Raw genomic sequence first — 27,371 nt, forward strand, 5'->3', positions numbered from 1 at the left:
GGAATCAAATCCGGTTCTCCAGATTATAGTCCTGTGCTCTTAACCACTACACCAAACTTTGTCTGTTTTAAATGGTTTTAAAACAGGCAAAATATTAATGTTGCTGCATTCTGGATGAGCTACAATCCAGTGCTGCATTCTGGATGAGCTACAATTCTGGATGAGCTACTGCCTGAACTCTGTCTGCACTCCTTCTGTTGCCCTGGAAACCCCAATCAAAGCCCAACTTAGCTTGATAGGCAGGTCTTCCTTCCAAGTGTGGAGCTCCAAATTGGTTACAATTGGTTACATGGGAGCAGAGAAGTGGGGGCGGTGTTCTGTAGCCATGGGCACTCCAATCTCATCTCTGCAAACCCTGTTAGGCAGTTCTGACTGCTAACCACAGACCTCCTGCTTTTCTCCATGGGACCTCTGGTTATAAAAGGAAGCATGCTCCAAGCTCTGGCTTTCAGTTTCAGCAAGCAGTGGAGTGGGAGAGAGCTGTTGCTAGCATTTTGGGAGAGAGACAGGGAGAGTGCATTGGAGCTTGAACTTTTTGTGTTTGTGGTGGGATAGGGATGAGCACTGGAATGAGCTACAGACCTCCATCCCGGCCGCGCTCGTCTGCACCCGGACTTGTTGGACATGTTGACCTTCATTAAGGTCAACCTCAACCTGCTGGGATATCCCTCCGTGGACCATAACCTAGCTGGGCTCTGAGCCAGCCCGGTCTACTGTGGTTCTAGGCCAAGCCCCTCTGCAGCGTGCTCAAGATCTCTGGCCTGCTGCCTGGCTCCGGGGCCAAAGATACTTACTGATATCACCTGCCCCGCAGCAGCTCAGGTCAGGTTTTTGTGAGTGGTTGGATACTGCTCTAGCCCCCCTCAGTTCTCTGGGCCGCTTCTAAGGTCCAGTGCTAAGCTCTGTGGGTTTCTCGGCTCATGGCTCGCAAATGAAGGGGTCTTCCTGGTCCTGCTCCTCGATGCACCCGGTAACCCTTTGTCCTCCTCTCCCTGGCAAGTTCCCAGTCCCTCTTTCAACCTCTCCCTCTCCGGAACTGCTCAGACACCTCCCGACCTCTCCTTTCCTGACCATCTCATCCTTTCTGCGAAGGCAGGAAAGTGGGTCATGTCAGCTGCCACCACTGTCCCACAACTCAGTGGGTTTCTCAGCTCACGGCTCGCAAATGAAGGGGTCTTCCTGGTCCTGCTCCGCAATGTGGCTGGTAACCCTTTGTCCTCGTCTCCCTGACAAGTTCTCAGTCCCTCTTTCAACTTCTCCCTCTCTGGATGGTGCCAAAACGACCCTTCCCCATGACTTGTCATTCCCATCGCATCCTCTCCCTGACAAGTTCCCGGTCCCTCTTTCAACCTTGCCCTCTCTGGATGGAACCACTATGACCCTTCCTGACAACTTCTCCTGCCCATCCCGCCCTTTACGCAAAGGTGGGAAGGTGAGTCATGTCTGCAGCCGCCGCTTTTTGGCAAGAGGGGCAGCTCAAAAGCTGTTGCAGATATGGTTGTACCACACAGTGCCCCCTATCCATGGCACCTGCTGTCCCCTCTGAGCAGGCTGGAATGGGTCCCACAACTCCCACCCTTTCCGTGAAGGCAGTAAGGTGGGTGCTGTCTGCTGCTGCTCTTGGGCACAAAGGGCAGCTCAGGAGCTGTTACACATATGGTCACAGCATGCTGCCCCCTATCCATGGCAGCTGCTGTCCCCTCTGAGCAGGGGGGAATGGGTCCCGCAACTCCCATCCTTTCCGCGGAGGCAGGAAGGTGGGTACTGTCTGCTGCTGCTTTTGGGCACAAGGGGCAGCTCAGGAGCTGTTGCACATATGGTTGCATAGCATGGTGCCCCCTATCCATGGCATCTGCTGTCCCCTCTGAGCAGGGGGAAATGGATCCCACAACTCCCGTCCTTTCCGCGAAGGCAGGAAGGTGGGTGATGCTCGCGGCAGCCTACACTACTTGTTAGTAATGCCTGTACTGCCTGCTCAGGTGCGGTGTCTCTGAGTGATGTGGATTCTGTGGAAATGCTCTAGCCTCCCTCAGTTCTCGGGGCTGCTGGACCCTCTTTCAACCACTCCCTGTCCGGAACCACTCCGACCCTTCCCAGCGACCTCACCTGTCCTGTACATCCCGTCCTTTCCGTGAAGGCAAGCAGGTGGGTCATGTCTGCAGCTGCCGCTGTTGGGCATGAGGGACTACCACGGCATTGCCACCACCTTTGGGTCCTCCCGGTCCTGCTCCGCAATGCGGCTGCTAACCCTTCGTCCTTGTTTCCTTGACAAGTTCCCTGACGGTCCCTCTTTCAACCTCTCCCTCTCTGGATGGAACCACTCCAACCCTTCCCAACCTCTCCTGTCCTGCCCATCCCACCTTTTTTGTGAAAGCAGGAAGGTGGGTCATGTCTGCAGCTGCCGCTTTTGGGCACAAGGGACAGCTCAAAAGCTGTTGCAGATATGGTTGTGCCACACGGTGCCCCCTATCCAGGGCACCTGCTGTCACCTCTGAGTAGGGGGGAATGGGTCCTGGCTGCGACACCCATCCTTTCCACGAAGGCAGGAAGGTGGGTCATGTCTGCAGCCACTGCTTTTGGGCACGAGGGACACCTCAGCTGCTGTTGCGCATATGGTTGTACAGCACGGTGCCCCCTATCCATGGGCACCTGCTGTCCCCTCTGAGCAGGGGGGAATGAGTCCCGGCCACGATTCCCATCCTTTCCGTGAAGGCAGGAAGGTGGGTGATGTTGCCAGCAGCCTCAACTTCGACACAGGAGGGCTAGGGTTAGGGTTGTGGTTAGGGTTAGGCTGGTGGGTGATGCTGGGCACATGGGGTTGTATAGCACAATGTACCTGATCCAAGGCACCCTCTGAGCAGGGGGAAATGGGTCCTGTGACCCCCGTCATTTCGTGAAGGCAGGGTGGGTGATGCTGGCAGCACTTATTAGTAGTGCCTGTACTGCCTGCACAGCCTCTGGGAGGCCTCGTGGGCAGGCACATGGGGGGGGTACCGCCAGCGAGCCGACATAACACACATTAAGGCCTTGACGGAAAGTAGCCTCTAGGAGGCCTGGTGGGCAGGCACATGGGGGGGGGTACCGCCAGCAAGCGGCCAAACCCCCACCCCCTAGAGGGGAGGCAGCCTGCCTTCAAGTCCACCGCTTGTACACTGGGCCAAAGTCAACTGGTGGTGCCAATTATATTGAATGGGAGTTTCCTGGGGGCATCGGATTTGGGAATGTATAACTCCAAGATCCGTATTGCAATCTTGACTAAACTTGAGTGATGGCTGGAGGAGAGCCTGCAGAACACTCCCTGTGAAAATGGGCTCTCTAAGTCTGAAGGGGGCTGTTCTGGCCCCATGAACAACGAACAACGAACATGTTCATTAACAGGACATGTTTTGTTACTGTGCCTCTGTTCGTGTTCGTCGATGGCAACAAACAACAAACAGCGTGTTCAGTTTCTTTCCTGTTTGTGCCCATGTCTAATTCAAACCACCCCAAGCATCAGCTTTCCTGACCATCATAACCTCTGTTTTCTCTGGATTCAACTTTATTTTGTTATGTCATAGCCACTTAAACGTGGTATTAAAACATTGGTTCAGAGCCAGGGTGTCTGTGTAATGATGACATCCAACATCAAAGCTTCGGACAATCTTTTTCAGCAGCCTTCTGTAAATATTGAAGAGCATAGGTGACAAAATGGTACCTGAGATACCCCACAAGACAAGAACCATGTTGTTCTGTGTTTGCCAAAGCTCTGATTGTAGAACATTTGTAGTAGTGTTTCTGATTGTCATATGCAACCATGTAGTCATTCCAGAAAAGGAGGAGAAAGGAGAGCTGTAAATAAGTAAAATGGACATTTGTTCTGAATGTGATTCTACGGAGAGTTTAGCCATGGCTTCTAGTTTTCAGTTGTCCTACGGGACAAAGTAAACTTCTGATTCTGGCATGGAGAGTGGAGCTTGTATTCAGAACCAAAAAGAGTCCAGTAGCACCTTTAAGACTAACCAATTTTATTGCAGCATAAGCTTTCGAGAATCAAGTTCTCTTCGTCAGGTGCATGATACAAACATGCATCTGACGAAGAGAACTTGATTCTCGAAAGCTTATGCTGCAATAAAATTGGTTAGTCTTAAAGGTGCTACTGGACTCTTTTTGATTTTGCTACTACAGACTAACACGGCTAACTCCTCTGTATTCAGAACAAGTGTCAACCAAATAAAAATGTATGAAAGTATTCTCAGTTCATATGGTGGTGGTATGTATGATAGACAATAAGACAGCACATCCCTGGGTCTGGTTTCAGGTTGTCTTAGAATCAAACCAGATATGATGGGGGCAGATCCATCTCTTTAAATTCATGTCTGCCTCCATCTCAAATCCATTGAAGACAAGAGTGAAATTTAAAGAGGTAAAGGGACCAGAGAAAAAGCAGACAGGCTTAATGACTTTTTTGCCTCTGTTTTCTCCCTGAAGAACTCAGGCACATCTAGAGAGAGTAGAAAATGTGACAGGACACCTGAGTGGCTAGTTGACATTGACAGAGAGGTTGTGGAGAGGCGCCTGGCTGCACTGGACAAATACAAATCCCCTGGGCGGGATGGTGTTCACCCAAGAGTGCTCAAAGAACTTTCTAGAGAACTTGCAGAACCCTTGTCCATCATCTTCAAGGCCTCCTGGAGGACTGGGGATGTGCCACAAGATTGGAGAAGAGCAAATGTTATCCCAATCTTTAAGAAAGGGAAGAAGGATGACCTAGGAAACTACAGGCCAGACTCTGACTTCTGTTGCTGGGAAGATATTAGAGCAGATTTTAAAGGGATCGATCTGTAAGCATCTGAAGGACCGCTCAGTGATCCGGGGAAGTCAACATGGTTTTGTCCCGAACAGATGTTGTCAGACCAACCTGGTTTCCTTCTTTGATTGAGTGACGAGCTTACTGGATCTTGAGAACTCTGTCGATGTGATTTACCTGGATTTCAGTAAAGCTGTTGATAAGGTCCCCCATGGCATTCTAATGGGTAAACTGGAAAACTGCAGACTAGACTATATGACAGTTCGGTGGATAGGGAACTGTTTAGAGGACTGCACCCAAAGAGTGGTGGTCAATGGCATTTCATCAGATGTATCAAAGGGGCCATTGCATCGAAATCGCAGGAGGTCACAGTCCCTCTCTATACTGCCTTGGTCAGGAGTACTGTGTGCAGTTCTGGAGGCCTCACTTCAAAAAAGATGTGGACAGAATGGAGAGGGTGCAGAAGAGAGTGACGAGAATGATCAGGGGTCTGGGAAAGGCTGAGGGCCTTGGGAATGCTTAGTTTGGAGAAGAGGAGGTTGAGGGGGGACATGATTGCTCTTTAAATATTTGAAAGGCTGTCACTTGGAGGAGGGCAAGGAGCTGTTCCAGTTGGCAGCAGAGGATAGGACTCGAAGCAACGGGCTTAAATTACATGCAGTAAGGTACCAGCTGGATCTTAGGAAAAACTTTTTCACGGTCAGAGTAGTTCAATGGTGGAATCAGCTGCCTAGGGAGGTGGTGAGCTCCCCCTCACTGGCAGTTTTCAAGAAGAGGCTGGACGAATACTTGCCAGAGATGCTTTAGGCTGATCCTGCACTGGGCAGGGGGTTGGACTAGATGGTCTGTATGGCCCCTTCCAGCTCTGATTCTGTGACCTGTGGCTGAAGATCCCGACCACCGTATCTATAGCTTCTCTCTCTACATCCTGTCCCTCTACATCACTTTTCTTTGCAATGGGATTTCATTTAATGCATGTGTTGTGAATAAGAATCTGTAGCATAGTGGTTAAGTGGCTGAGCTCCAAGCCAGCACTCTGCGGGTTCGACTCCCACTACTTCCCTAAGCTCTGCAGGTGGCCTTGGATAAACTACTCCTTTCAGCCTCAGCTCCCCAGCTATATTGTGGGGATAACAACACTGACTTTATTCACCACTCTGAGTGTGGCATTCATCTGTCTAGAGGAGCGGTATATAAGCACATGGTAACAACAACAACAATATCTTGGAGGATGCTTGATTTGGGAGAGTTCTGTTCCCATCCTTTTCAAAATATATGGCTATTTCATATGCAGCTCCAAGACTTTGTTCTGTATTAACAGGATAAATCTAGCTGGCAGCATCCATTCCTCAGGACAGATGAAATATCTTTTTTAAAGTCTGAAAGAGACTCAGCACAAATGAAAGACTGATTCACCCCAAAACACAAACAGTAAAAATGCCAAACTTACAACAGCTATGCTGCTTCACCTGCAAAGTAATTTGTATGTGGCACATTATGTAACAAGGTAGCATGGAATACAATCAGTATGACCAGGGCTTTTTTTCTGAGAAAAGAGGTGGTGGAACTCAGTGGGTTGCCCTCAGAGAAAATGGTCACCTGGCTGGTGGCCCCGCCCCCTGATCTCCCGACAGAGGGGAGTTGAGATTGCCCTCCGCGCCGCTCAACTCCCCTCTGTCTGGAGATCAGGGGGCGGGGCCACCAGCCATGTTACCATTTTCAAGAGGTTCTGGAACTCCGTTCCACTGCATTCCTGCTGAAAAAAATCCCTGAGTATGACAGAATCATTCCTCAAGAGACCAGACTTCTGCGATGGCAAGGAATAGAATTTGATGTCCATGAACTGAGAGAATACAAGTCAAAGAGCATCAAGATAGGAAAGTTATCTTCCTGTAGGGACTTGCATCTTATTCCAAAGGTTGTGTTTGAGGCTAAGTGGTAACTTCTTTTTATATCCAAAATGTACAAACAGGAATGGATCCTACCAGGTTTTCTGCTTACTGTTGCCCAGTTACCCCCCCCTCCCCACAGCAGCCCCCATCCCATGTGGCTTTTATTCACATGGGTCACAGGATCCTAAGCATAGCCTCTTTCATGGTGAAAAGAACATCTTTTTTGCCAGTAGAAAAGCCAGCAGAATCCAACACAATGGGCATCATGTTTATTTGAAAGAAAGTCTCACCGATTTTGATGACACTCCCACATAATTGCATATAATATGATCTTACATTCCCCTATGATCCTCTATAAAATTATGATCTTAAATTCCATGAACATCTATGATATTAAATTCCCCTAAGAAAGGGGCATTTTACCATGGCTCTGGCCTATATATAATACTCTCTGGTACTATGTCATAGCAAAATACCCTGGAAAAGACACTACTGGTAAAAAAGTCTACCCCGCCCCCCGCGCTTTTCTGGCTGTACATTTTTGCTCTTTCATTCAAGCAGTATCAAACATCTCTTCACTCAGTCATGGGACTCTTGTTCCAAAAAGGTGCTATTTCTTAGAAGCATGGCAATGCAAAAGGGTCAAACAGTTCACTTAGGATCGTGAATATGCACTTTCACATATAAGACCCAAATCAGAAGATTTTCAAGACAGCAAGAGGCTGTGAAACCCTTGGTATCTTTCCCTGCTAACCAGAGAACACTGCAGTCAGCCTTGACAGTGCTGATTGGCTAGGGAGGTGTGAGAGGATGGAGACGATGTCTGCATTCACCCCCGCACACCCGGATGCTAGGATGCTGGAATCCCTGCACAGTCTTTCCATTCATGGATTTGTCTTACTGGATTAGGGCAAGGGTGTTTAGTTGCAGGCACTAATGAATCTGGTCTATTCTCTTTCTTCCTATCAACATACCTTCTCTGCATGAGCATTTTTAAGGATCTCAGAACATTTTGTTAACTATCATCGGTTAATGTGAATAGTTTCCACCGCTCTTAGAATAGCTGAGGGGGTTGGATGGGGGAGGAGGCACAGCTTTTTAATACCATTTTTTTTAAAATAAGGGACAGGAGTTTTTTTTTAATATTTGAAAAGCTTCCAAGTGTTGAAAAAGAAGTTGGGGAAAGAGAGCAAGATTTAAATTGGCTGTTCTTATTGCTTAATCTACTAACAGGGAAGGTCTACCTTGAATGCAGCAGTACAGCGCAGACTGATATTTGCCTACCTTTGAGTTCCTAAAAATGCCTTTTCACAGTTGGCCCATTTGTTTTTGTTTCTTTATGTTAACTTACTAGATGAAAATCTCAAGCCACGCTTGCCTTCACTGGGCTAATCTTGGAATACATGGCTTGAGGACTTTCTTCCATAGGTCAAAATTCTGCCAAAGCCCATGATCAATTCTCCTTGGCTTCACCCTAGTCAGGAGGACAACATAGGTAGCTTATATAATTCTGCCTAAGTATTTTTTTTCCTAAGATTGAGCGGGAGAGTTATAACTGGTTTCCTGTTCTCTAGGTTTGAAGACCATCGTGGGAGCCCTGATTCAGTCTGTGAAGAAGTTGTCAGATGTGATGATTTTGACGGTGTTTTGTCTCAGTGTATTTGCTTTAATCGGGCTGCAGCTGTTCATGGGGAATCTAAGGAACAAGTGTGTCATCTGGCCCATTGACCTCAATGAGACGTACTTGGAAAATGGCACCAAGGGCTTTGACTGGGAAGAATACTCCAACAATGTCTGTAGGTTTTTCCTCCAGCTGTGCATAGTGCATGCATATTATAAGACTCATTTGCTTATCCTTGTAATCACAAATTTCATTGTTATTCTCTTGAGAGAGGGGGGGGAGGGGGTTGACTAACATATTTATCATTGGCAATCCATGTTTGTCTTGAATTAACATTTGATCTCTTTCTTATCCTTGGAAAGTCTACTGTGCCTTAATCCTAAAACTCATTGAGCACAGGGCCATTTCAAGAAAATCCATCCCGTGGGCTGCTCCCCAGTGTTCAGTGTGAATTGGATATCGCTTTAGTAATCATTCATTCAGGACTCCCAAAATGTTCCATTATTTCACAAATAAAAAACATTATTTCAAAAACATTGTTTCAAAAACCATGAAGCTACTTCATACTGAGTCAAAGCATTAATCTTTCACAGTATTGTCTGTGCTGGCTGCCAGTGGTTCTCCATGGTTTCAGGTACTGGTCCTTTCGCTTGGGGATGCTAAGAGCCTGAGCCTGAGACCTTCTGCATGCAGAGCAGATGCTGTAGCAGTGAGCTATAGTCCCACTTTCAAAGTGCTGTCCAAAAAGGGGGGGGAAACTCGGACTTCCGGTTTGGGATCCATGGAGGTCTAACGCAGCTCTAAATGTGGAGCTGACCGGGCTGCCGTTTCAGCGGCCGGCGGGGCAAAAATAGCCCGCGGCCACCTGCTCTCAGGCGGAGAACAGGCAAAGAACGCTCAAGAACCTCAGGGCGCGTTGATCTCAGGCAAGGGGGGGTTCTGCGCTAAGGACTCTCTCCCGACCCTTGAGGTCCCACCCTTTGACAGGTCGGCATAGATCTCTGCGGCAGACCCGGGGCCAGTGCGGCTGGCATAAGACCTTTGTGCCCAAGCTTCAACAGGGGGAAAACAAACGGAAAGAGAACTTAAGATTGAAGCAGTGATTACAACCCAGAAAGACGTTTGAAAAGGTAAAGATCACTATCTCCTGAATTGGGATGGACTGTTAAGAGTAACGAAGTTTTAAAAGGACTTTTTAAACTGCAACAGACTTACTATAAGGAGGGGGAAACCCGGCAAGAAATAGATTGGAAAAAGGACTAAGTAAAAAGAAGTAATTTAAGAAAAGGGACATTTGTTTATCATACCTGTGGTTGAGAATCGATAGCAGGCTGTGGGAAAGCTTCTACCATTGCGAGAGCTGCAGCGGAGAGTCGGGAAACAGGAAGTACGTAATAGTGATAGAGTCGTCAGAAGGAGACGGCCCCTACTGGAAGACAGGAAGAAGGGCATCGCCATTTTTGAACAGGGAAGGGCTTTGGCTTCAGTAAGGGTGGAAGTAGGACATCTTGGATTGCAAAAGGGTACAGAGAAACCATAGAGAAAAGACGCCCGACATTTTGGATTTTCGGAGCGATTTTTGTTTATTTAAAGGACCGGGACTTTTAAATTAGTTAAAAGGATTATCAATTTGGACGCCACGGAGCTAAGAAAACGTGCAGACTCGTGGGAGCAAGGCAAATCAAGCCCCACGATGTCGAAGAAAGAGTGGCAAGCAGCTATAGAGAACTTGGACAAAAAATTTTGTGAAATGTTAAAGGAGCTTAAAGAAACAAAATTGGAGTTGGTGAAAGAAGTCAAAGATGTTAAAGAGACAGTTAAAAATGAGTTGGCAGAAGTAAAAAAGGGAATGGAGACGATACAAACCGACTTGCAGGCAGCGCATCAAAAAGTTAACGATGTGGAGAAGGCGATGGATAATCTTACAGAGACGCAGCGAACGGATATGAGAGTAATGAGGGGAAGAATGGCAGTTGCGGAGAGTAAATATATGGAGAAGCAGCTGAGGTTTCGAGCTTTGCCGGAAGTAGAAGGAAAGACAGCACAAGAACAGGTGACTGAAGTGTTAGCTGAATACCTGGAAAAGGAGGAGGAGGAGGTTGTGGCTTTCCTGGATGTGGTGTACCGAATAAATTCCAGATTTGCGACCCAGAGAAAGGTACCAAGGGATGTGATAGTGCAATTTACGACAAGGAATGTAAGGGAAATGATAGTGACTAAGCAATTTCAAGATCCACTGACAGTTGATGGCAAGACAATTATTATTATGAAGGAGTTACCCAGATCGGTGCTCTTGGACCGGAAAAAATACAAAGTGTTAGTCCAGACTTTGAAAGATATGAAAGTAAGATATAGATGGGAATTACCGGAAGGGATATCTTTTGAATTTGGAGGAGTAAGAAAGCGCATCAGATCTGAATTGGAAATGGAAAGGTTCATGACGGACAATGAAAAAGACTTACCAACAACAAGGCTTTGAATATGGAGTGCAAAGTTTTATCGTGGAATGTAAATGGACTCAACTCACCTAATAAGCGAAAAAGTATTTTCCACTGGCTATTAAAACAGAAATGTGATATAGTTTGCTTACAAGAGACTCATATTAGAAATCAGGACGTAAAATACCTTAAAGTAAGTAAATTGGGCATTGAATTTGTAGCGGCCTCAAAAAAGAAAAAAAGGGGAGTGGTATTATATATAAAAGAAGAGCTGCAGCCAAAGGTGATAATTAGAGATGGGGAAGCCAGATTTATAGCAGTGGAATGTATTTGGAATTTAAAGAAAGTGTTGGTGATTGGAATATATGCACCTAATGGAGCTAAAGAGTGCTTTTTTGAGGATTTAAAGAAGCAACTAGATGAACTTTCATATGATCAGATAATACTTGCAGGAGACTCAGTGACTGTCAAGAGATGTAACCATGCCTATCTTACGTGGAGCTACAACTACACTCTACAGTCCACAGACACAAAGTCATTCAGTCATTTAACACAAACCTCCACCCCAATTGCATTCTGAAATGGTAGAGTTCCAAGACACCTTGTGCCTTTGCCACTAAGATGGTTGAAATGCTAGTTTCTCAACTTACTGATCACATTCTCATTGTTTGTGCTGTTATTCCTTATCGCTTGATCAATTCTTACTTGTTTTTCTCCCTTTCTCTACCCACTCTAGCAAATTTTTACACATTACCTGGGTTTCTTGATCCTTTGTTATGTGGGAACAGCTCAGATGCAGGGTAAGTTCTCAGCTCATAATTAATTTCTTTCTCTCTCTCAAATCTCCAGGAGGCCATTTGACAAGCCTCTGATGGAAGAAAAAAACCAGTACTGATGGATGCCATCCCAAAAGCTCTAAAATGGCTTCATTTGCAAAACCTTGTGGCTTTTCACCTTGGACTGTTTGAAGTTATATCATTTTTTATGGGAAAGCCTGTTGCATTATATTATATAAAGTACTGAGCAAACATGTTTTGAGCCTGCATATGGCACAGACTTGGGCTCACATGTACCATCCAAACACTGTCATGCCTAGTCATTGTGTTTGAATAACAATCTATGCATGTAGTGCCCCTCCCCACGAGTAGACCTTGTCCACACAGTAAATACATATGAAACACAGGGATCAGTCTTGTACATATTGAGCTCTGTGCTCAGAGTTTCCTTCTCAAGTACAAAGTCCTGTTTGCTCAGGGCTGGGGCATAGGACTCCGATTCTAATCGTCTAGCCATGTCTAGCCTCTGTCTATATAGACTTTGTTTATCGAATACGCACTTGCCAGTCTGGCATCCTGACAGCGCCTTCCTAAGCAGAATTGCACCCTTCTAAGCCCATTGACTTCAATGAGTTTAGGAGGATGTAACTTGGTTTAGGATTGCAAATTGTCTTATGTGGTTGATCTTCCAGATGTAGAACTGAATTCTAAAGGAGGTTGATTGGATGTCTTGCTCTGTATTTGGTGGCCGGAGAATATGCCACTCAATCCTTTCTATGGCAATTGTCAGCATTTGATCTCTAGCTTGTCACTCCTGCTGTGAAGTTCATGACATACTTTGTAAACCGTTCTGAGTGGGTGTTAAGTCGTCCTTGAAGGGTGGTATATAAATCGAATGTTGTTGTTGTTGTTGTTACTAATTGAACTCACATGTGGTAAGGGTTCTTTTTGGCATCCAGGGGGTTAATATTGATGCAGTCTGCTTGTGTGTACATGCCCAAAAGATACATAGATGCAATTGTGTAGGTAAAATAATTGTTCTGATCATTCAAATCACTCTGCCAATGTACACATTCCATTAAGACTTATTAAAAGGGGTCCATTTTCCTCTTTGGGGTCTGATGCTCCTGTCATGCCAACATACTGAACTTCTTCCCTCTTGTCTGCAGCCAATGCCCTGAGGGATATACATGCATGAAAGCAGGGAGGAATCCAAACTACGGTTACACCAGCTTCGACACTTTCAGTTGGGCTTTCTTGGCCTTATTTCGCCTTATGACTCAGGATTTTTGGGAAAACTTGTATCAGTTAGTAAGTAATTTACAGCCCCATCCTTTATTATTTGTGATTATTATCTTTTCTCCCAGAGGTCTGAAAAATATGAAAGAATGTCATTGTATACAATTTGTCTGTGAAAAAATATAGCAGCATCTCCTAGCACTAGAAGAGTTAGCAGTAAAACATGGGAAGTAATTCAGCGCTCTTAAACACAAATTATTGCTCACTTGATGCTCTTCATTGTTTATAGACATGGGCACAAACAGAAAAAAACAAACATGGTGTTTGTTGTTCGTTGCCATCCACGAACAATGAACGTTGACAAACATAACCTGTTCACAAATATGTTTGTTTTTCGTTGTTCATGGGGGCCAGCAGGCTCTCTTCCAGCCATCAAGATCCTTACCACGTGGCTCCCAGAAACCCTACCTGAACAGGCAGCAGGAAATGTACCAATATAAATAATAGTTTGGCCCCAGAGCCTGGCAGCAGCCCTGGAACCTGAAGGGCCAGATCCCTACCGCACCACTCCCAGAAACCTTACCTGAGCAGGCAGCAGGAAAGGTTCCAGTAATAAATAATAGCTTGGCCCAGAGCCTGGCAGCAGCCCTGGAACTTGAAGAGGTAGATCTCTGTCCCACCACACACAAAATTCAAGCTCCAAAGCACTCTCCCTGTCTCTCTCTCAAAATGCCAACAGCAACTGTCTCTCTCGCTCCACTGTCTGCAAAACCAGAGCTGGGAGCCCCCCTCCCTCCTGATCTTTTCTTCCTTGTAACAAAGTAGGAGCACCACACTTGAAAGGAAGACCTGCCTATCAAGCTAAATTGAGCTTAGATTGCGGTTTCCAGGGCAACAGCAGGAGTTCAGGCAGAGTTCAGGCAGTCCCGTGCCTCCAGTTGCCAAGGGAATTGATTGCAGGTGCCAGATTGTCTGGCTTGACGAACAGCAACAAACAAGGCTTGCAAGGACCACCTGTTCATTTAGAATGGGGCCTCATGAGCAGCTTGTTCACAAACAGCTGATTGGGCTGTTCGTGGCTTTTTTTAGTTCGTATTGCTGTTTGTGCCCATCTCTAATTGTCTATCACTGAACTGTTTATTGCCTGTTAAGTGGTTAAAAAACTGGCCCTGACCTTGAGAAGTGTGAAATCCTTAGTACTGGTGGGGTCTCCACTTGCTGCTACAGGAACATATGACAGTAAGGGAGATAGGGAGTATGTGCCCTGTTTCCCCCCTCAATTGTGAGAAGAGGCCTTGTGGGGAGAACTGAATAAGAACATCAGTATGATTTGTTAGGAAAGAAGTAGAATGTCATGTATCATTGTAAATACTATTGTAGAGATTATTGAAACTTGTAGTTCTGGGGGATGTGGAATTGTATGGTATAACCCAGTGTTGTCAGATCTTGTAAGCTAAGCAGGGTCAGTACTTGGATGGGAGACCACCAAGGAAGACCCTGCAGATGAAGGCAATATATACAGGGCTTTTTTTCAGCTGGAACACAGTGGAACGGAGTTCCAGAACCTCTTGAAAATGGTCACATGGCTGGTGGCTCCGCCCCCTGATCTCCAGACAGAAGAGAGTTTAGATTGCCCTCTGTGCCATGCGCCATGTGACCATTTTCTTCGCGGGCAACCCACTGAGTTCTACCACCTCTTTTCCCAGAAAAAAGCTGTGTATATATATACATATACATATAGACACAATTAATAATTTAGCAGTAATTGAATATATTCTCCCTCTTTCTCTCCTTGTGTGTGTGTGTAGAATAATAATTATTAATAATATAATATTACAATATTATATATTATAATATTATATAATGATGTTATAATTATTGATATTTTCTAATATTTATTAGATAATAAAATGTATTATCTATTTTTTTTCAAATAACAAAATATCAAACCAAATAAATATTACTTAAACATCAAAATAAAGTTCACATCTAAAGTTTACTTTCAGTGTGATATTTGGGCTTTTTTAGTTTTGCATGAATGTTGAATTCTTGGCCAGGTTCTCACGGGACCTCAGGGTTCCATGGAACCCAGTTGGGAAACGCTCTACTGAGCACACAATTGGTTTAAAATAAAGTTTTGTTGTAGGGCTGTCCATCAGAGTAGAAGTTTCACACATGTATGTGTGCACCCTAAACGCATTCTGATTTAGGGTGCATTTGCACCTGCTCTTTGCAACAATGGGACTTTACTCAAACTAAACAAAAGCCCATGCTGGAATAAATTTTGTTCGTCTTTAAGGTATCACTGGACTCCTGTTTCATTATATTTCATCTTAACATACCAGCGTTAACAGGAATAGTTTACTTCAAACTGCATTGGCAGTATGAATAATACAGAAGTACAGTGTTGCTAAAATTTATTTATTTATTTATTTATTTATATTCTGCCTTTCTCACTGAGACTCAAGGAGGATTACATAGTGTGAGATTAGTACAATTAGTGGCAAAAACAAGGCATTTGCGTACAGTGTCTGTCAGTCCTTGGCCCCAAGTCCCTCACAGCAAGCACTCAGGTGCATTGGTTGAAGAAGACTTAGATCTGTTCTGTTCAAGGCACTATGAAACAGATATTGGCAGAAGTGATTATTCAAACTTGGTCACTTGTTTTCCACTTGATATACAGGTCCCAAAGCCACCTGATTCCCAACACCAGTGGTTATTTGGTGGCAGCACTGACAACAAAAGTTCGGGACTCCCAATGATCCCCCATGCCCTGTGGGACTGGTTCAGTTTGATAGTTAGTGGGTTCCCCTTTCATGCATGACCCATCCATTTGTTCAAACACAATGGGGTGCTCTAGTTAATTTACATTCAGTCCCTATCCTGTGACTAAGGCTGGAGCTATTAAATCTCAAGTGTACCCAGAGTCAATTGGAGTTTGCACTCACATATGGGTTCCCCTCTTGGGGTTAACTAAAGTCACTGGCATAAAAAGTAGGGCCCCTTTTTGTCTCACCTTAGCCGGCGTCGTATCCTTCGGGACCTTCTGTCAGGGCTTTTTAATGGCAGGTCATCGGAGTTTTCTGCTGGTTGGGTGGGCTAGTTCCCCTCTCCCTCTGAGGGGCTCTCATTCCCCAAATCTGGGATCTCGGCAGCTTCAAGGCCCATCTCGGTCCCCACCCCTCAGCTTTGGTGTTGATTTGGGTGCTGCTTTTGCTGGCTGCACAACATTCCTCACGGGACAACTCCTCTCTGTGATTTCTCTCCTTCCTGGACATTCAGATGCAAAGTGGCCCTCTCTTCCACATGTTATGCATAGGTCTTTTCTCCAACGTATGGCACTCTCCGTTACTGGGGAACGAGGCTTGAAAGCTTTTTGGTCTTTTCCATCTGGTTCCAAGTGTGGTTTCTTGGCTCCCCCCTGTTGCTTTATCTTTAGGAGCTTCTCCACTTGGTCTCGGTTTTCGACCTCACACACCAGCTGGATCCATCCCAGCAGAATTCTGGGGTCATCTTGCACTAGGGCTTTCGCTACTAAGTCCGCATTTAGCCCCTCTCGAAAGAATTCGATTTTCATTCCTTCAGTCCAATACCTTACTTTGGCTGCATATTGCCAGAATTCAGCGGCATATTCACACACTGGTCTGTGCCCTTGTCGCAGCATTTTTAACTTTGTTCTGGCCTGGTCCTCTTCCAGAGGATCCTCAAACTGGGCTCGCAGGGCATGTACAAATGCATTGAGGGTCTGGAGCTTGAGTGCGTCTGCTTCATATAGGGTCAGATACCATTTGGCAGCTGGTCCACCCAAACGTGATCCTAGGTGGCTTACCATGCTGTGCTCATTAGAGCAAGTGTGACCTCAGTCCTGGAAAAACTCTTGTGCTTGCACTAGGAAGAATCCTAAGTCTTCTGGGTTCCCGTCAAACCTAGCATCCAGCTTGTGCAATCCTTGGCGCAGTCCCATCGCTGCAAGCTCTTCACCTGGGGCAGCTTGCATCCTGAAAATCGGGGCCGCAGGGGGAGGCTGTGGTAGGTAACCTCCCCAACCTGCAGAGGGTAGCAGTATGGCACAGTGGTGGTGGCAATACGGTGGTTCGTAGAGGGGTGGGGCCACTAGGTACGAGAGCACCAGTGGCTGTTGGAACAACTGTGGTTGCCTTATGGGTGCTCCAGCTGGAGGTTGCAGGATTGGGGTCCCCTGAGGTGGCAGGCCCCTTGGTAGTCCATCTCCTTCTGGAGCGTACTGTATTCCCGCTTGTGGTATTTGATGTGGGGGAAAAGGGGAGAAGGTAGCGGTTGTCCCCCCCTTTGTGGAAGCGGCAGCAGCTCTGCCGCCATTCCCTGCAGTGGCAGCCTGAAGGGGGTCCTCTGGGAGATGATCCCATTGGTATGCCATCCCATGGCTGGCCGACTTGTATTCTGACTGGTATTCCCTGTGGTGGCCTCACAGAGGAGGTATGCACTGGTGGTCCCCCCATACTCATGGCCCGGCGGTTGTGAGTGCTGCTGCCCCGAGGAATGATAGATCAATCGGTTGCTCCCACTGGGGACGCTGTGCTCCCAGCTCCTGTGAAATGGCAGGAATTATTTGTAATCCACACAGTGGCGGCTCCTTGGGGCCGCTCGTAAGAAGGGATCCCTTTAGTGGTCCAACTTGTGAAGGGGTCAAATAGGAAGTTGTTCCTGTGTGGGAGGCTGTGCTCCCAGCCCCTGCGAACTGGCAGGAGCTATTTGTAATCCATGCAGTGGCAGCGCCTTGGGGCCGCTTGGGAGATGGGATCCCTTTGGTAGTCCAAGCTGTGAAGGGATCGACAAAAGTGGTTGCTCGGGTTAGAGTTCTTGTGTCTCTTGGAATTAGTCCACCTCCACCTGATTGTGCTCCCGGAGGGACTCCACATTAAACGCACTGCATATCATTTCCTGTACTCCTTGTATTACTTTTTCCATGTCTCATTGCAGCTCTTCCATCTGGGCTTGCAGGGACTGGCGTTCCTGGGACTCAAACGCCTCCTGGGTCCCTCCAGTGATGCTTTCTCGGGCTCCCAGCCCGGCAGGATCATCACCTCCCTGTTGGGCTTTAGGAGGGTTGCCTAATTTCCCTCCAGATAGGATGATACCTTCCATCAGCATCAATTCCCTAGTATGCTGCTCCAACGTCATCGTCCAAAACTGGTCTACCGGCACTGCCGCTACTGCACCGGGCCCACACAGTCCTGCAGGGTCTTGCACTGTAGCCAACTCTGGTGCGACTTGTGTACTCCCGAATGGTAGCGCCATGCTGCCTAGGGGTTCACGCGAATCACTAGAGGTATCTCCCTCCTTGGTCTCCTCTACCTTGAACTCCTCCAGTTCCACTTTTTGGCAGTAGTTCCATGCCATGATGCCTTAACTTTTTCTCCCTCATACTCCAGGTCAACAACTTTCATGGTGCCCACTCTGGGGGAGTAGTTAAGGTCCAGCTCAGATGAGTAACTCCGCTCTTCAGGATCGCTCCAGGCTCCTGGTACATCGGAACAGCGCCTCCTGCCCCGAGCCCACTCATTGATGTGGGGTCTTGGTTTAAAGTCCAGTCCATTAGGTACGCCACACGAGGCTGGGCTAGAGGTACTAGTTCATTAGAAAATCTCTCAGCCATCCCCCCTCCCTGGTCGGAAAGCAGCTGGGGTTGTAGATTGGTGTGGGGCTCTTCTGGCTCCATCGTCCCTGGTTTCAACTCGGACGGCATGGCACCGGTAGTTGACATTCAGGAATCCTGGGTTGAGAGGAGTAAACGGACTTCTGCCAAAAAGTCAGTCCTTGGCAGTTAGACCCCAAGTCCCTCACAGCAAGCACTCAGGTGCATTGGTTGAAGAAGACTTTATTAGAGATCTATTCAGTTCAAGTCACTATGAAACGGGTATTGGCAGAAGTGATTATTCAAACTTGGTCACTTGTTATTATACAGAAACTTCCTGCCCTTTAGGGTCTGCTGGCATTCTGGCGCGAACCCCAAGGAGTTACATAGGAACGGATTAGTTTAGACTAGACATATTACAGAATGATTCATAGCAGTCTCTGAGAACGAGATACAAATGCTCCGCGCTCCCAGCGTGGTTTCAAGGACACTTGCTGCAGAAGTGAAAGAACGTTCCTTCCTACAGTTAACAGTCACCAGACACCTCACCACCACCAGCAGGGTACATCTGTGAATACATCTGAATACATTTTACACTCTCTCAGATTAACAATACATAACACAGAATACAATTCATGAACAGAGCAAAACATATTAATGGCAGGTATGCAGGAGGCATACATGACAGTGTCAAGACTATTTCCATAAACAATGTCATGGGATAAAAGAATATAAGTTTACAAAGATATAGTATTAGCAAGGATCCAGTATGGGGTTGAGGAATTACTGAAACAGAACATAATCAATTCTAGGACTTACATTGAACAACATAAAGCGCAGGTAGGATGTTTAAAACAACACATAATATGTAAGGCAACATAGTGGTAAAATCTATGGTTTCTAACTCATTAGCTAAACATTTGGGATCCCTTTCCTACAATACCACCCTCTTAGCTGAGAAAAAAGGCCTTTTTGAATAATTCAGTTTTGCATTGTTTGCGGAAACCAGGAGGGTGGGGGCTCTCCTGACCTCCTCAGGCAGGCCGTTCCATAGGGTAGGGGCCACCACAGAGAAAGCCCGTGTACAGCTGCTGTTGATTTCGCCCAAGTACAGGCAGGCACCTGCAAGAGACACTGTTCAGATGAGCGAAGCTGCCGTAGAGGGACATAGGGAGAGAGGCAGTCTCATAGGTATGCTGGACCAAGGCCATGAAGGGCTTTGTATATAATGACCAATACCTTGAACTGAGCATGGTAACTGATAGGTAGCCAATGAAGCGACTGTAGGATGGGAGTGATGTTCATGCTCCTGCTTGTTCCTGATAATAGTCGAGCCACAGCATTTTGCACCAATTGGAGCCTCCTATTTAACTTAGATGGGAGACCAGTGTATAATGCATTACAATAGTGTGGGACCCCACAAGGTAATTCCCATTCTGGAGATAGCTGATCTCCGACGGCAACCTTTTGAGTCCATTCCATGAGAAACGATTTAAACCAGTCCAAGGCACATCCTTTGATGCCCACTTCTGTTTCTAAGCACCTCAAAAGGATGGCATGGTCTGCTGTGCCAAAAGCTGCAGACAGATCCAGGAGGAGCAATAAGGAGGTGTGGCCTTTTGTCTATATTTAGACGGAGATCATCCACTAATGCTACTAGTGCCATCGCTGTCCCATGCCCTGGTCTGAATCCAGACTGGAAAGGGTCTAGAGCACTAGAGTTTTCCAAGAAGATCCTGGAGTTCGTCAGCTACTGCTGTCTCAATCACTTTGCCCAGAAAGGGAAGATTAGAGACTGGACGATAATTGGCCACATCAGTTTTGTCTAGAGATGGCTTTTTAATTAGCGGATGGATAACTGCCTGTTTGAGCAGCCGGGAGAAGGTGCCCTGAGTTAGTGACTGATTTACAATATATCTCAGTGGTTCACTTATGTGATCTTTACTTGATTTTAACAGCTAAGATGGGCAAAGATCAAGTGCGCAAGTAGTGGCTTTCATAGATGCCAGGATCCTGTTAAGGTCTGTCATTGTAATTGGTTCAAAGCAGTCAAAATATAGGTCAGATGGTGTATTAAGCATTTCTTCTATCTCGTTTGTATTGCAGCTAGCATCTAGATCAGAGCGTATTCATGCTATTTTATCAGCAAAAAACTTAGCAAAAGCCTCACAGCTAATTGTCTGTTCTTTGGTCTGTAAAAGTTCAGATTTAGGGGTTAGGTGCAAACATACCGGAAAACCTTAAATGCTAGAAGACTGGAGAATGAATGATAGTAAGTGGACTAATATAACTATATCCTGTGCTTTCAAAAAAATTCTGGGACGTTCAGTTATGACCACTACTAGAACATACCATTCGTTTTACACTATATTTTTTGTGTTTTCTCTTTTCATGATTATTGTGGAAATAGAAACGAACATGACTCATAATAACCTGGAGGACCCAGGTGCTCCAAATCTCATTAGATCTTGGAAGTCAAGCAGGTTTGGCCCTGGTTAGTACTTGGATGGGAAACCACCAAAGAAGTCCAGGGTTGCCACACAGAGGCAGGGAATGGCAAACTGCCTCTGTTCATCTCTTGCCTTGAAAAATCCTGTGAGGCGTTAAAGCCCCCAAGCCAGCTGCAACTTGACCATAAGCCAGGTGCAACTTGACTGTCAGGTTCTGGCAGTTAGATCCCCATAATACTCCACTGCACACACGCCAGTGTATGAATTAAAGTTACTTTATTAGAGATCCATCAGTATCAGCATACTCAGACATGGTCATTGGCAGAAGTCACGTGTATAAGGTCGGTGGGGTTAGTTATAGGGAAAGTTCCCGCCTAGGATAGGAACGGTTATGCTTCTGGTACAAAGGAGCCGGGGGGGAGAGGTTTTGAGACAGGAGGCGAGAAGAACTGTAGGAGAGATGAAGTTATTTTCGGTTCCCAGAGAGAAGCTGGCACTCAAGGACACATTCTCAAGTGGCTGTGAAAACGAAAGTAGACATCATGGCAGGCACCTGTGAGATAATCACCCTCAGCAAGACAGGCCCCAAAATGCCACTTCCCATACCCTCAGAGGTTCAGCACATAATACAGAGCACAAAAAATACTCATGGCAGATATGTAGACAGACATATATGACATACTGCCCCCAAAGATGACCCCCCCACACACACACACCTCATAAGGGGCCAGGTTTCTCAGGATATGTTTTATGAAATTTGCGTACAAGCTTGGGGGCTTTAACATCAGAGGCTTTTACCCATTCCACATTACTTTTATCAAAGTGAACCCATTGGATCAAGTAAAATAGTTCTGCACGTTTCAATTTAGAGTTCAAAATATCTTTGACTTCATAATGTGGCTGTCCATCCACCAGGAACGGGGGGGGGGGGAGTGACTCTGCAATTCGGGTGCCATTCATCAGGAGGGGGAGCTTTCATCAGGAGGCTGAAATGAAATACAGGGTGAACTTTTCTCAGGTTCTTTGGTAATTGTACCTCTACAGTTACCTCATTAATTACTTGCTTTACAGGGAAAGGCCCAAGAATTTCCAACCCAGTTTTTTACTTGGTTGTTCTCCCCTCAGATTCTTTGTAGCGATATACACATAGTCTTCTACTTGCAAAGTCCATGGATTAGACCTCTTTTTGTCAGCCTGTTTTTTATGTCCTCTTTAGCTTTATCCAGAGTTTCCTTTATTACCCCCATTGGTTTGTTAGTTTGGGCCACCATTCTGAAAAGGCTCTGGGTTTTGTGTTAGGGGGGTTCTTGACAAATGGCATTGCGGTGTCCTCATAGCCCTGAGTGATCATGAAAGGGGAAGCCCCTGTTAAGCTATGCACTGAATTATTGTAACAATATTCTGCAAAAACTAAGAAGTCTGTCCAGTTATCCTGTTGGTAATTGATATAACAACGTAAGAACTGTTCCAACACTTGATTAACCCTTTTGGTTTGGCCATCGGTCTTGGGATGATGAGTGGAGCTAATTCCCTGTTCAATTCCTGCCACTTTCATTAGCTCCCACCAAAAGTTGACAATGAACTGTACTCCTCGGTCGGAAATTACTTTCTCTGGAAATGAGTGCAGCCTGACTATGTGCTGCATGAAGAGGGTGGCCAGTTTTTGGGCAGTCGGGACTTTGGAGCATGGGATGAAATGGGCTTGCTTGGAAAATAAATCCACCACCACCAGAATCACAGTTTTCCACTTAGGAGGGGGAAGATCAGTAATAAAATCCATTGATACCGTTGCTCACAGATAGGAGGGGGTTTCCAAGGGTCGTAGTAGCCCAGGTGGTTTCCCCCCTCTTTTTTTCCCCATCAAGCACACTTGGTAAGAAGAAACAAATTGAGAAACGTTCTGTCTCTCATTGGGCCACCAGAACTGTCTGTACTAAGTGCAATGTTTTCACATACCTGAAATGTCCAGCTAGCTTGGAGTCATGACCTTTAAAACTTTCCCTCTAAGGCTAGGTGGGATGTACATTTTACCATGCCTGTACCAACTGCCGTTTTCACCTTTTTCCAGCGCACTTTTTGGCAATTCTTCCCCCTCTTTTTCTGTCTCTCTTTTTACCTTTTCCTCCCACCCCATCTGATCAGTGTTATATTTTGCGGACTTTGCCTGGCTCTGGGTAGTCCCTGCTCCCCCCAACTGCACTAGTGAGAACATGGTGTCCGCTCTTTCCTCCCTCATGCTGTCATGTTGGGGTATGCGGGAAAGGGTGTCTGCTAGGAAATTAGATTTCCCAGGGAGGTGCTTGAACACAAAATTGAACTTGGAGAAGAACTCTGCCCGGCACAGCTGTTTGACATTCAATCTGTGCAGGGTCCCTTCCCATTAGTTTTCAGCAAGTCCATCAGGGGCAGAGAGACCTGGCCGAAGTTCCTTATAAATGGTTGGTAAAAGTTAGCAAAGCCCAGGAACGATTGTAATTGTCTCTTTGTTTTGGGGGTCCCAATCCCACTACCGCTTGTATCTTAGCGGGGTCCATCTTCAGCCCCTGCCCCGATATTCTATACCCCAGGAAATCCAGTTCCTCTTTGTGAAATTCACATTTGGATAGCTTTACAGGTAAATTATTGTTCAATAGAGCTTTCAGGACCTTTCGCACCATTCTGACATGGGATTCATAATCTTGTGAATAGATGAACACGTCATCAAGATAAACCACCACACCTTTGTACAAGTATTTATGCAAACCCTTGTTAAGTAAATTCATAAAAACCCTGGTGCCCCTTCTAATCCGAAAGGCATGACCCAGTATTCAAACTGTCCCAACGGGCTGTTGAAGGCAGTTTTCTATTTGTCCCCCTCTTTCATTCTTACTCAAAAGTATGCATCTCTTTAAGTACAATTTAGAAAAGATCTTCCCTTGGGCAACCACATTCAGAAGATCCTTGATGAGGGGAAGGGGGCAGGCATTGGACATCGACACTGCATTGATCTCCCTATAATTGGTACAAAGTCTCAACCCCCCATTCTTTTTCTTTCAGAGCTTTACAGGGGCAGCATGCGGGGAATTGGTGGGATGGATAAAGCCTCTAGCCAAGTTCTTGCCGATGAACTTCCATAGCTCCTCCTGCTCAATAGGGCTCATACAGTACAGCTTCCCTTTGGGCAGTTTCTGCCCCAGGATGAGTTCAATGGCACAGTCCGTGGCCCTATGGGGGGGGGGGAGCTCATCCGCCTCTTTTTCATCAAACACTTGCCTCTAGTTATGGTATTCTGGAGGGATCTGCCCTTGCTCCTCCCGACTTAATAACGCCACCTCCGGGAGATGGGTGGCAGTTGTCCCCACTCTTTATTCCACACATGGGTCTTGGCAGCTCCCTCTTGCAAAACATAGTTCACCCGTCTTCCACGTTACGTATGGGTCATGATCCCATAGCCATCATATCCCCAGCACCATGGGAATTTTGGTGGTTTCACTAACTATAAAGCTCCTGTCTTCCCAATGACTCCCTATTTCCATTCAGTCTCGTAGCTGGGGGGAGCCCCTTTCTTTGGAGACCCATCCATATCAGTGTACATATTCTGCAAACTTATTTCCACCATTGGAAATGTTCTAGTGGATCCAAGCCATGTCATTCCAATGACAACATATGTACAGTGTATGTAATCTCCTGAGTCCCGACAGTAGGTTCAATTTCTAAAGTAATGTTCACAAATTCAAAATGTAGATCCAATTTATTTAAATATAACAACACAACTGTGAAAAACGTTCCCAAAGCTATCAATAGAGGTTCACTAACCAGTGTCTCCAGAGCAGAGTCCTACTCACAATCCACTTTGTAGAGGGTGCCATTCGGGGCGGTGTGACAATGTCACTTTCCTGGAGTGACATCATTGTGCTGCCTTGAGAGCGCTCCTGCACTTCACAGAGGGCCAATTTGCACAATGACATTGCCCAGAAGTGACACAAAGAAGGTGAGTATTGGGTACCTGTCCTCCCGCCAGGAGGGTAAGGGGACCTGGCAACCCGAGTAAGGAATAGGGGATCCAGTGTCAGCGTAGAGGAGATATTTGTAGTCAAGGCATGCAATACCCTGTGGAAAAGATGATGGAAAAACTCTCTCCATGATATAAAATGGAGGAGGGGAGAACCATAAACTGAGTTTTTCAGGAAAACAGCAGAATATGAATGTGCTGAACTGAAGGATGACATACATACCTGTACTAAGTGGCATGTATCCTGACACTCCACTGAGTAAAAGTCTGAATGAAATCTTCCTCCAACTTAAGGCCATTTCCACATGCTCTTAAAGGGACAGCCTGCTTACCAAATGCTGGCGGCTTTTCTCCAGGAATCCAGATGGCTCCATTTGCAAAATGGCTGCAGGCCATTTGGCTTCCCTTTTTTCGGCACCTTTTCTGGGAATGCATGTTCTGTGTTCCCAGAAAAGCACGCTGAAAAAAAAGGGAAGCCAAACAGCCTGCAACCATTTTGCAAACGGAGCTGTCTGAATTCCTGGAAGGAAAGCCACCTGTATTCAGTGAATGAGCCGTCCCTTTAAGAGTGTGTGGAAATGGCCTAAGTGTCTCTTTTTCCAACAGAAGAGCCTCCTATGTTGTAGGTGGGTTTCTTAAGCTGGTAGGGGGAGTGTTTCTTTTAGCCTAAGGTAGGATGCATGCTAGGATGTGAAGTATCACGTCATAATATTACATCTCTTTGTTCTTCACAGACTTTACGAGCGGCAGGAAAAACGTACATGATATTTTTTGTCCTGGTTATCTTTGTTGGGTCATTCTATCTGGTGAATTTGATTTTGGCTGTGGTGGCCATGGCCTATGAAGAGCAAAACCAGGCCACACTGGAAGAGGCGGAGCAAAAGGAGGCAGAATTCAAGGCCATGTTGGAACAGCTGAAAAAACAGCAGGAGGAAGCCCAGGTTAATTCTTTTTCCTATTATTCAAATGCATTGGTGTCTGTGCATTGTCTTTTTCTCATACAGAGCAAAGGCTGATATAATCTTTACAAATAAGCCATCCTACTAGCCACAGCCTTTAATGGGACAGATTAAAGCTTGAGGTGGAGGCAGTAAATAGAAAGAACTTTATTTCCCTCTTCCATAATACTAGAACTCTGGATCATCCAGTGAAGTTGACTCAAAAGGGACAAAAGGAAGCACTGCTTCACATGGAGAATAATTAAATTTTGAAATCCACTGCCAGTGGCTGTACTGTGGGCTGCTAGCATAGACGGCTTCAAAAAGGGATTCAGGTAATCAGTGTTTACTAGGCCAGACGACTGAAGGGGACCACCACATCTAAAGGCAATGAATGTTAGGTGGCAATATCAGGAGGGGGGAGCCTTGGTCTCTGTGCCTTTTTTTGTGGATGCCCAGGGCAACTGGTTGGCCTTTCTAGGAAACAGGTTGCGGGACTAGATGGACTACTGGTCTGATTCAGCAGTGCTCTGCTTATGATCTTATGAGCTGGAAAGAATTTTCTCCCAAGTGTCAGAAAGGGCTAACCATAGGGATCTTTTGGTCCACCTTGCAGGTTATGGCTTGGATTGTTTGCATAACCTGAGCTGCATGTACCATAAAAACCCTCTGCAGTATGTTGTGGATTCTGTGGATACTCTTGTTTTGTAGCAGAGTTAATAATATTAAGAAGAGGATTGATATTGAATTCAGTGTACTTAGAAGTATATAACTCAAGTTAAGATTGTACTGTTGGGTGCCTTCTAACTCAATGGCCGTTTCCACATGTTGTTAAAGCAAAGGGCTACTTACTCAGTGTTGGCGGGTTTTTTTACAGATTCCAGATGCCTCCAGTTTCAAAGCGGAAGCAGGCAGTTTGTCTTTCATCTGATCAGCGTCTTTTCTGAGACTGGGATTTCCCGCTCTTTCCTGTGCCGGGTCAAGGACGCTGATCAGGCAAAAGACAAACCTGCCTGATATTTCACAAACGTGATTTATGGGAACAAAATTTCCTACTAGATGTTTTGTCTCAGCAAAATAACATTATTTTTCATGTATTTGATATGACTGAAGTTGAACTGTACATACGACCGTCTAAATTATGGCCTTTGCCATCATTTGTGGCTGCATCAACAGAAGTGTCATCTCCAGATCATGAGAAGTAATGATATTACTTTACTCTGCTCTGATTAGACCTCATTTGGAGTACTGTGTTAAATTTTGGGCACCAAAGTTTAAGAAGGGTATTGACAAGCTGGAATATGTCCAAAGGAGGGCTACAAACAAGGTGAGGGGTCTAGTGTCAGGCTATGGATGACAGGATATGGCAGACAGATCCCCGGACCATTGCAGCAAGACACAGGTTCTTGGTCAAATGGCTTTCTGTTCAGAAATCAGATCATGTCCATAGGTTTACTTAGAAGCAAGGAAGCCTCTAAGCAGTACAGTTTCCTTGAAAGGAATAGAAGCTTGAGGAAAGTACAGGACTAAATACTCAAACATCTCCCTCTTCCCTAACTCACCAGTTTTGAGTGGGAAGAAGTCTGGGAACTTCTGCTGGAGTTTATACATCAGCTAGACAAGACA

General features: G+C 45.9%; 1 protein-coding gene across 6 annotated transcripts in view; it reads left to right on the top strand.

The window, feature by feature from the left end:
• The window catches only part of SCN8A (sodium voltage-gated channel alpha subunit 8), a 134,806-nt gene that overhangs the window by 45,362 nt on the left and 62,073 nt on the right, over nucleotides 1-27,371 (top strand). For all 6 annotated transcript variants that reach the window (XM_054975346.1, XM_054975342.1, XM_054975343.1 and 3 more), the window contains exons 6-9: nucleotides 8,253-8,474; nucleotides 11,474-11,537; nucleotides 12,683-12,824; nucleotides 25,542-25,748. In XM_054975346.1, the coding sequence (XP_054831321.1) occupies nucleotides 8,253-8,474; nucleotides 11,474-11,537; nucleotides 12,683-12,824; nucleotides 25,542-25,748 (635 nt within the window). The remainder of the gene's footprint in view (nucleotides 1-8,252; nucleotides 8,475-11,473; nucleotides 11,538-12,682; nucleotides 12,825-25,541; nucleotides 25,749-27,371) is intronic.

The sequence above is a fragment of the Eublepharis macularius genome, chromosome 4 (genome assembly GCF_028583425.1).
Source record: "Eublepharis macularius isolate TG4126 chromosome 4, MPM_Emac_v1.0, whole genome shotgun sequence".
In the NCBI taxonomy this organism is placed as follows: domain Eukaryota; kingdom Metazoa; phylum Chordata; class Lepidosauria; order Squamata; family Eublepharidae; genus Eublepharis; species Eublepharis macularius.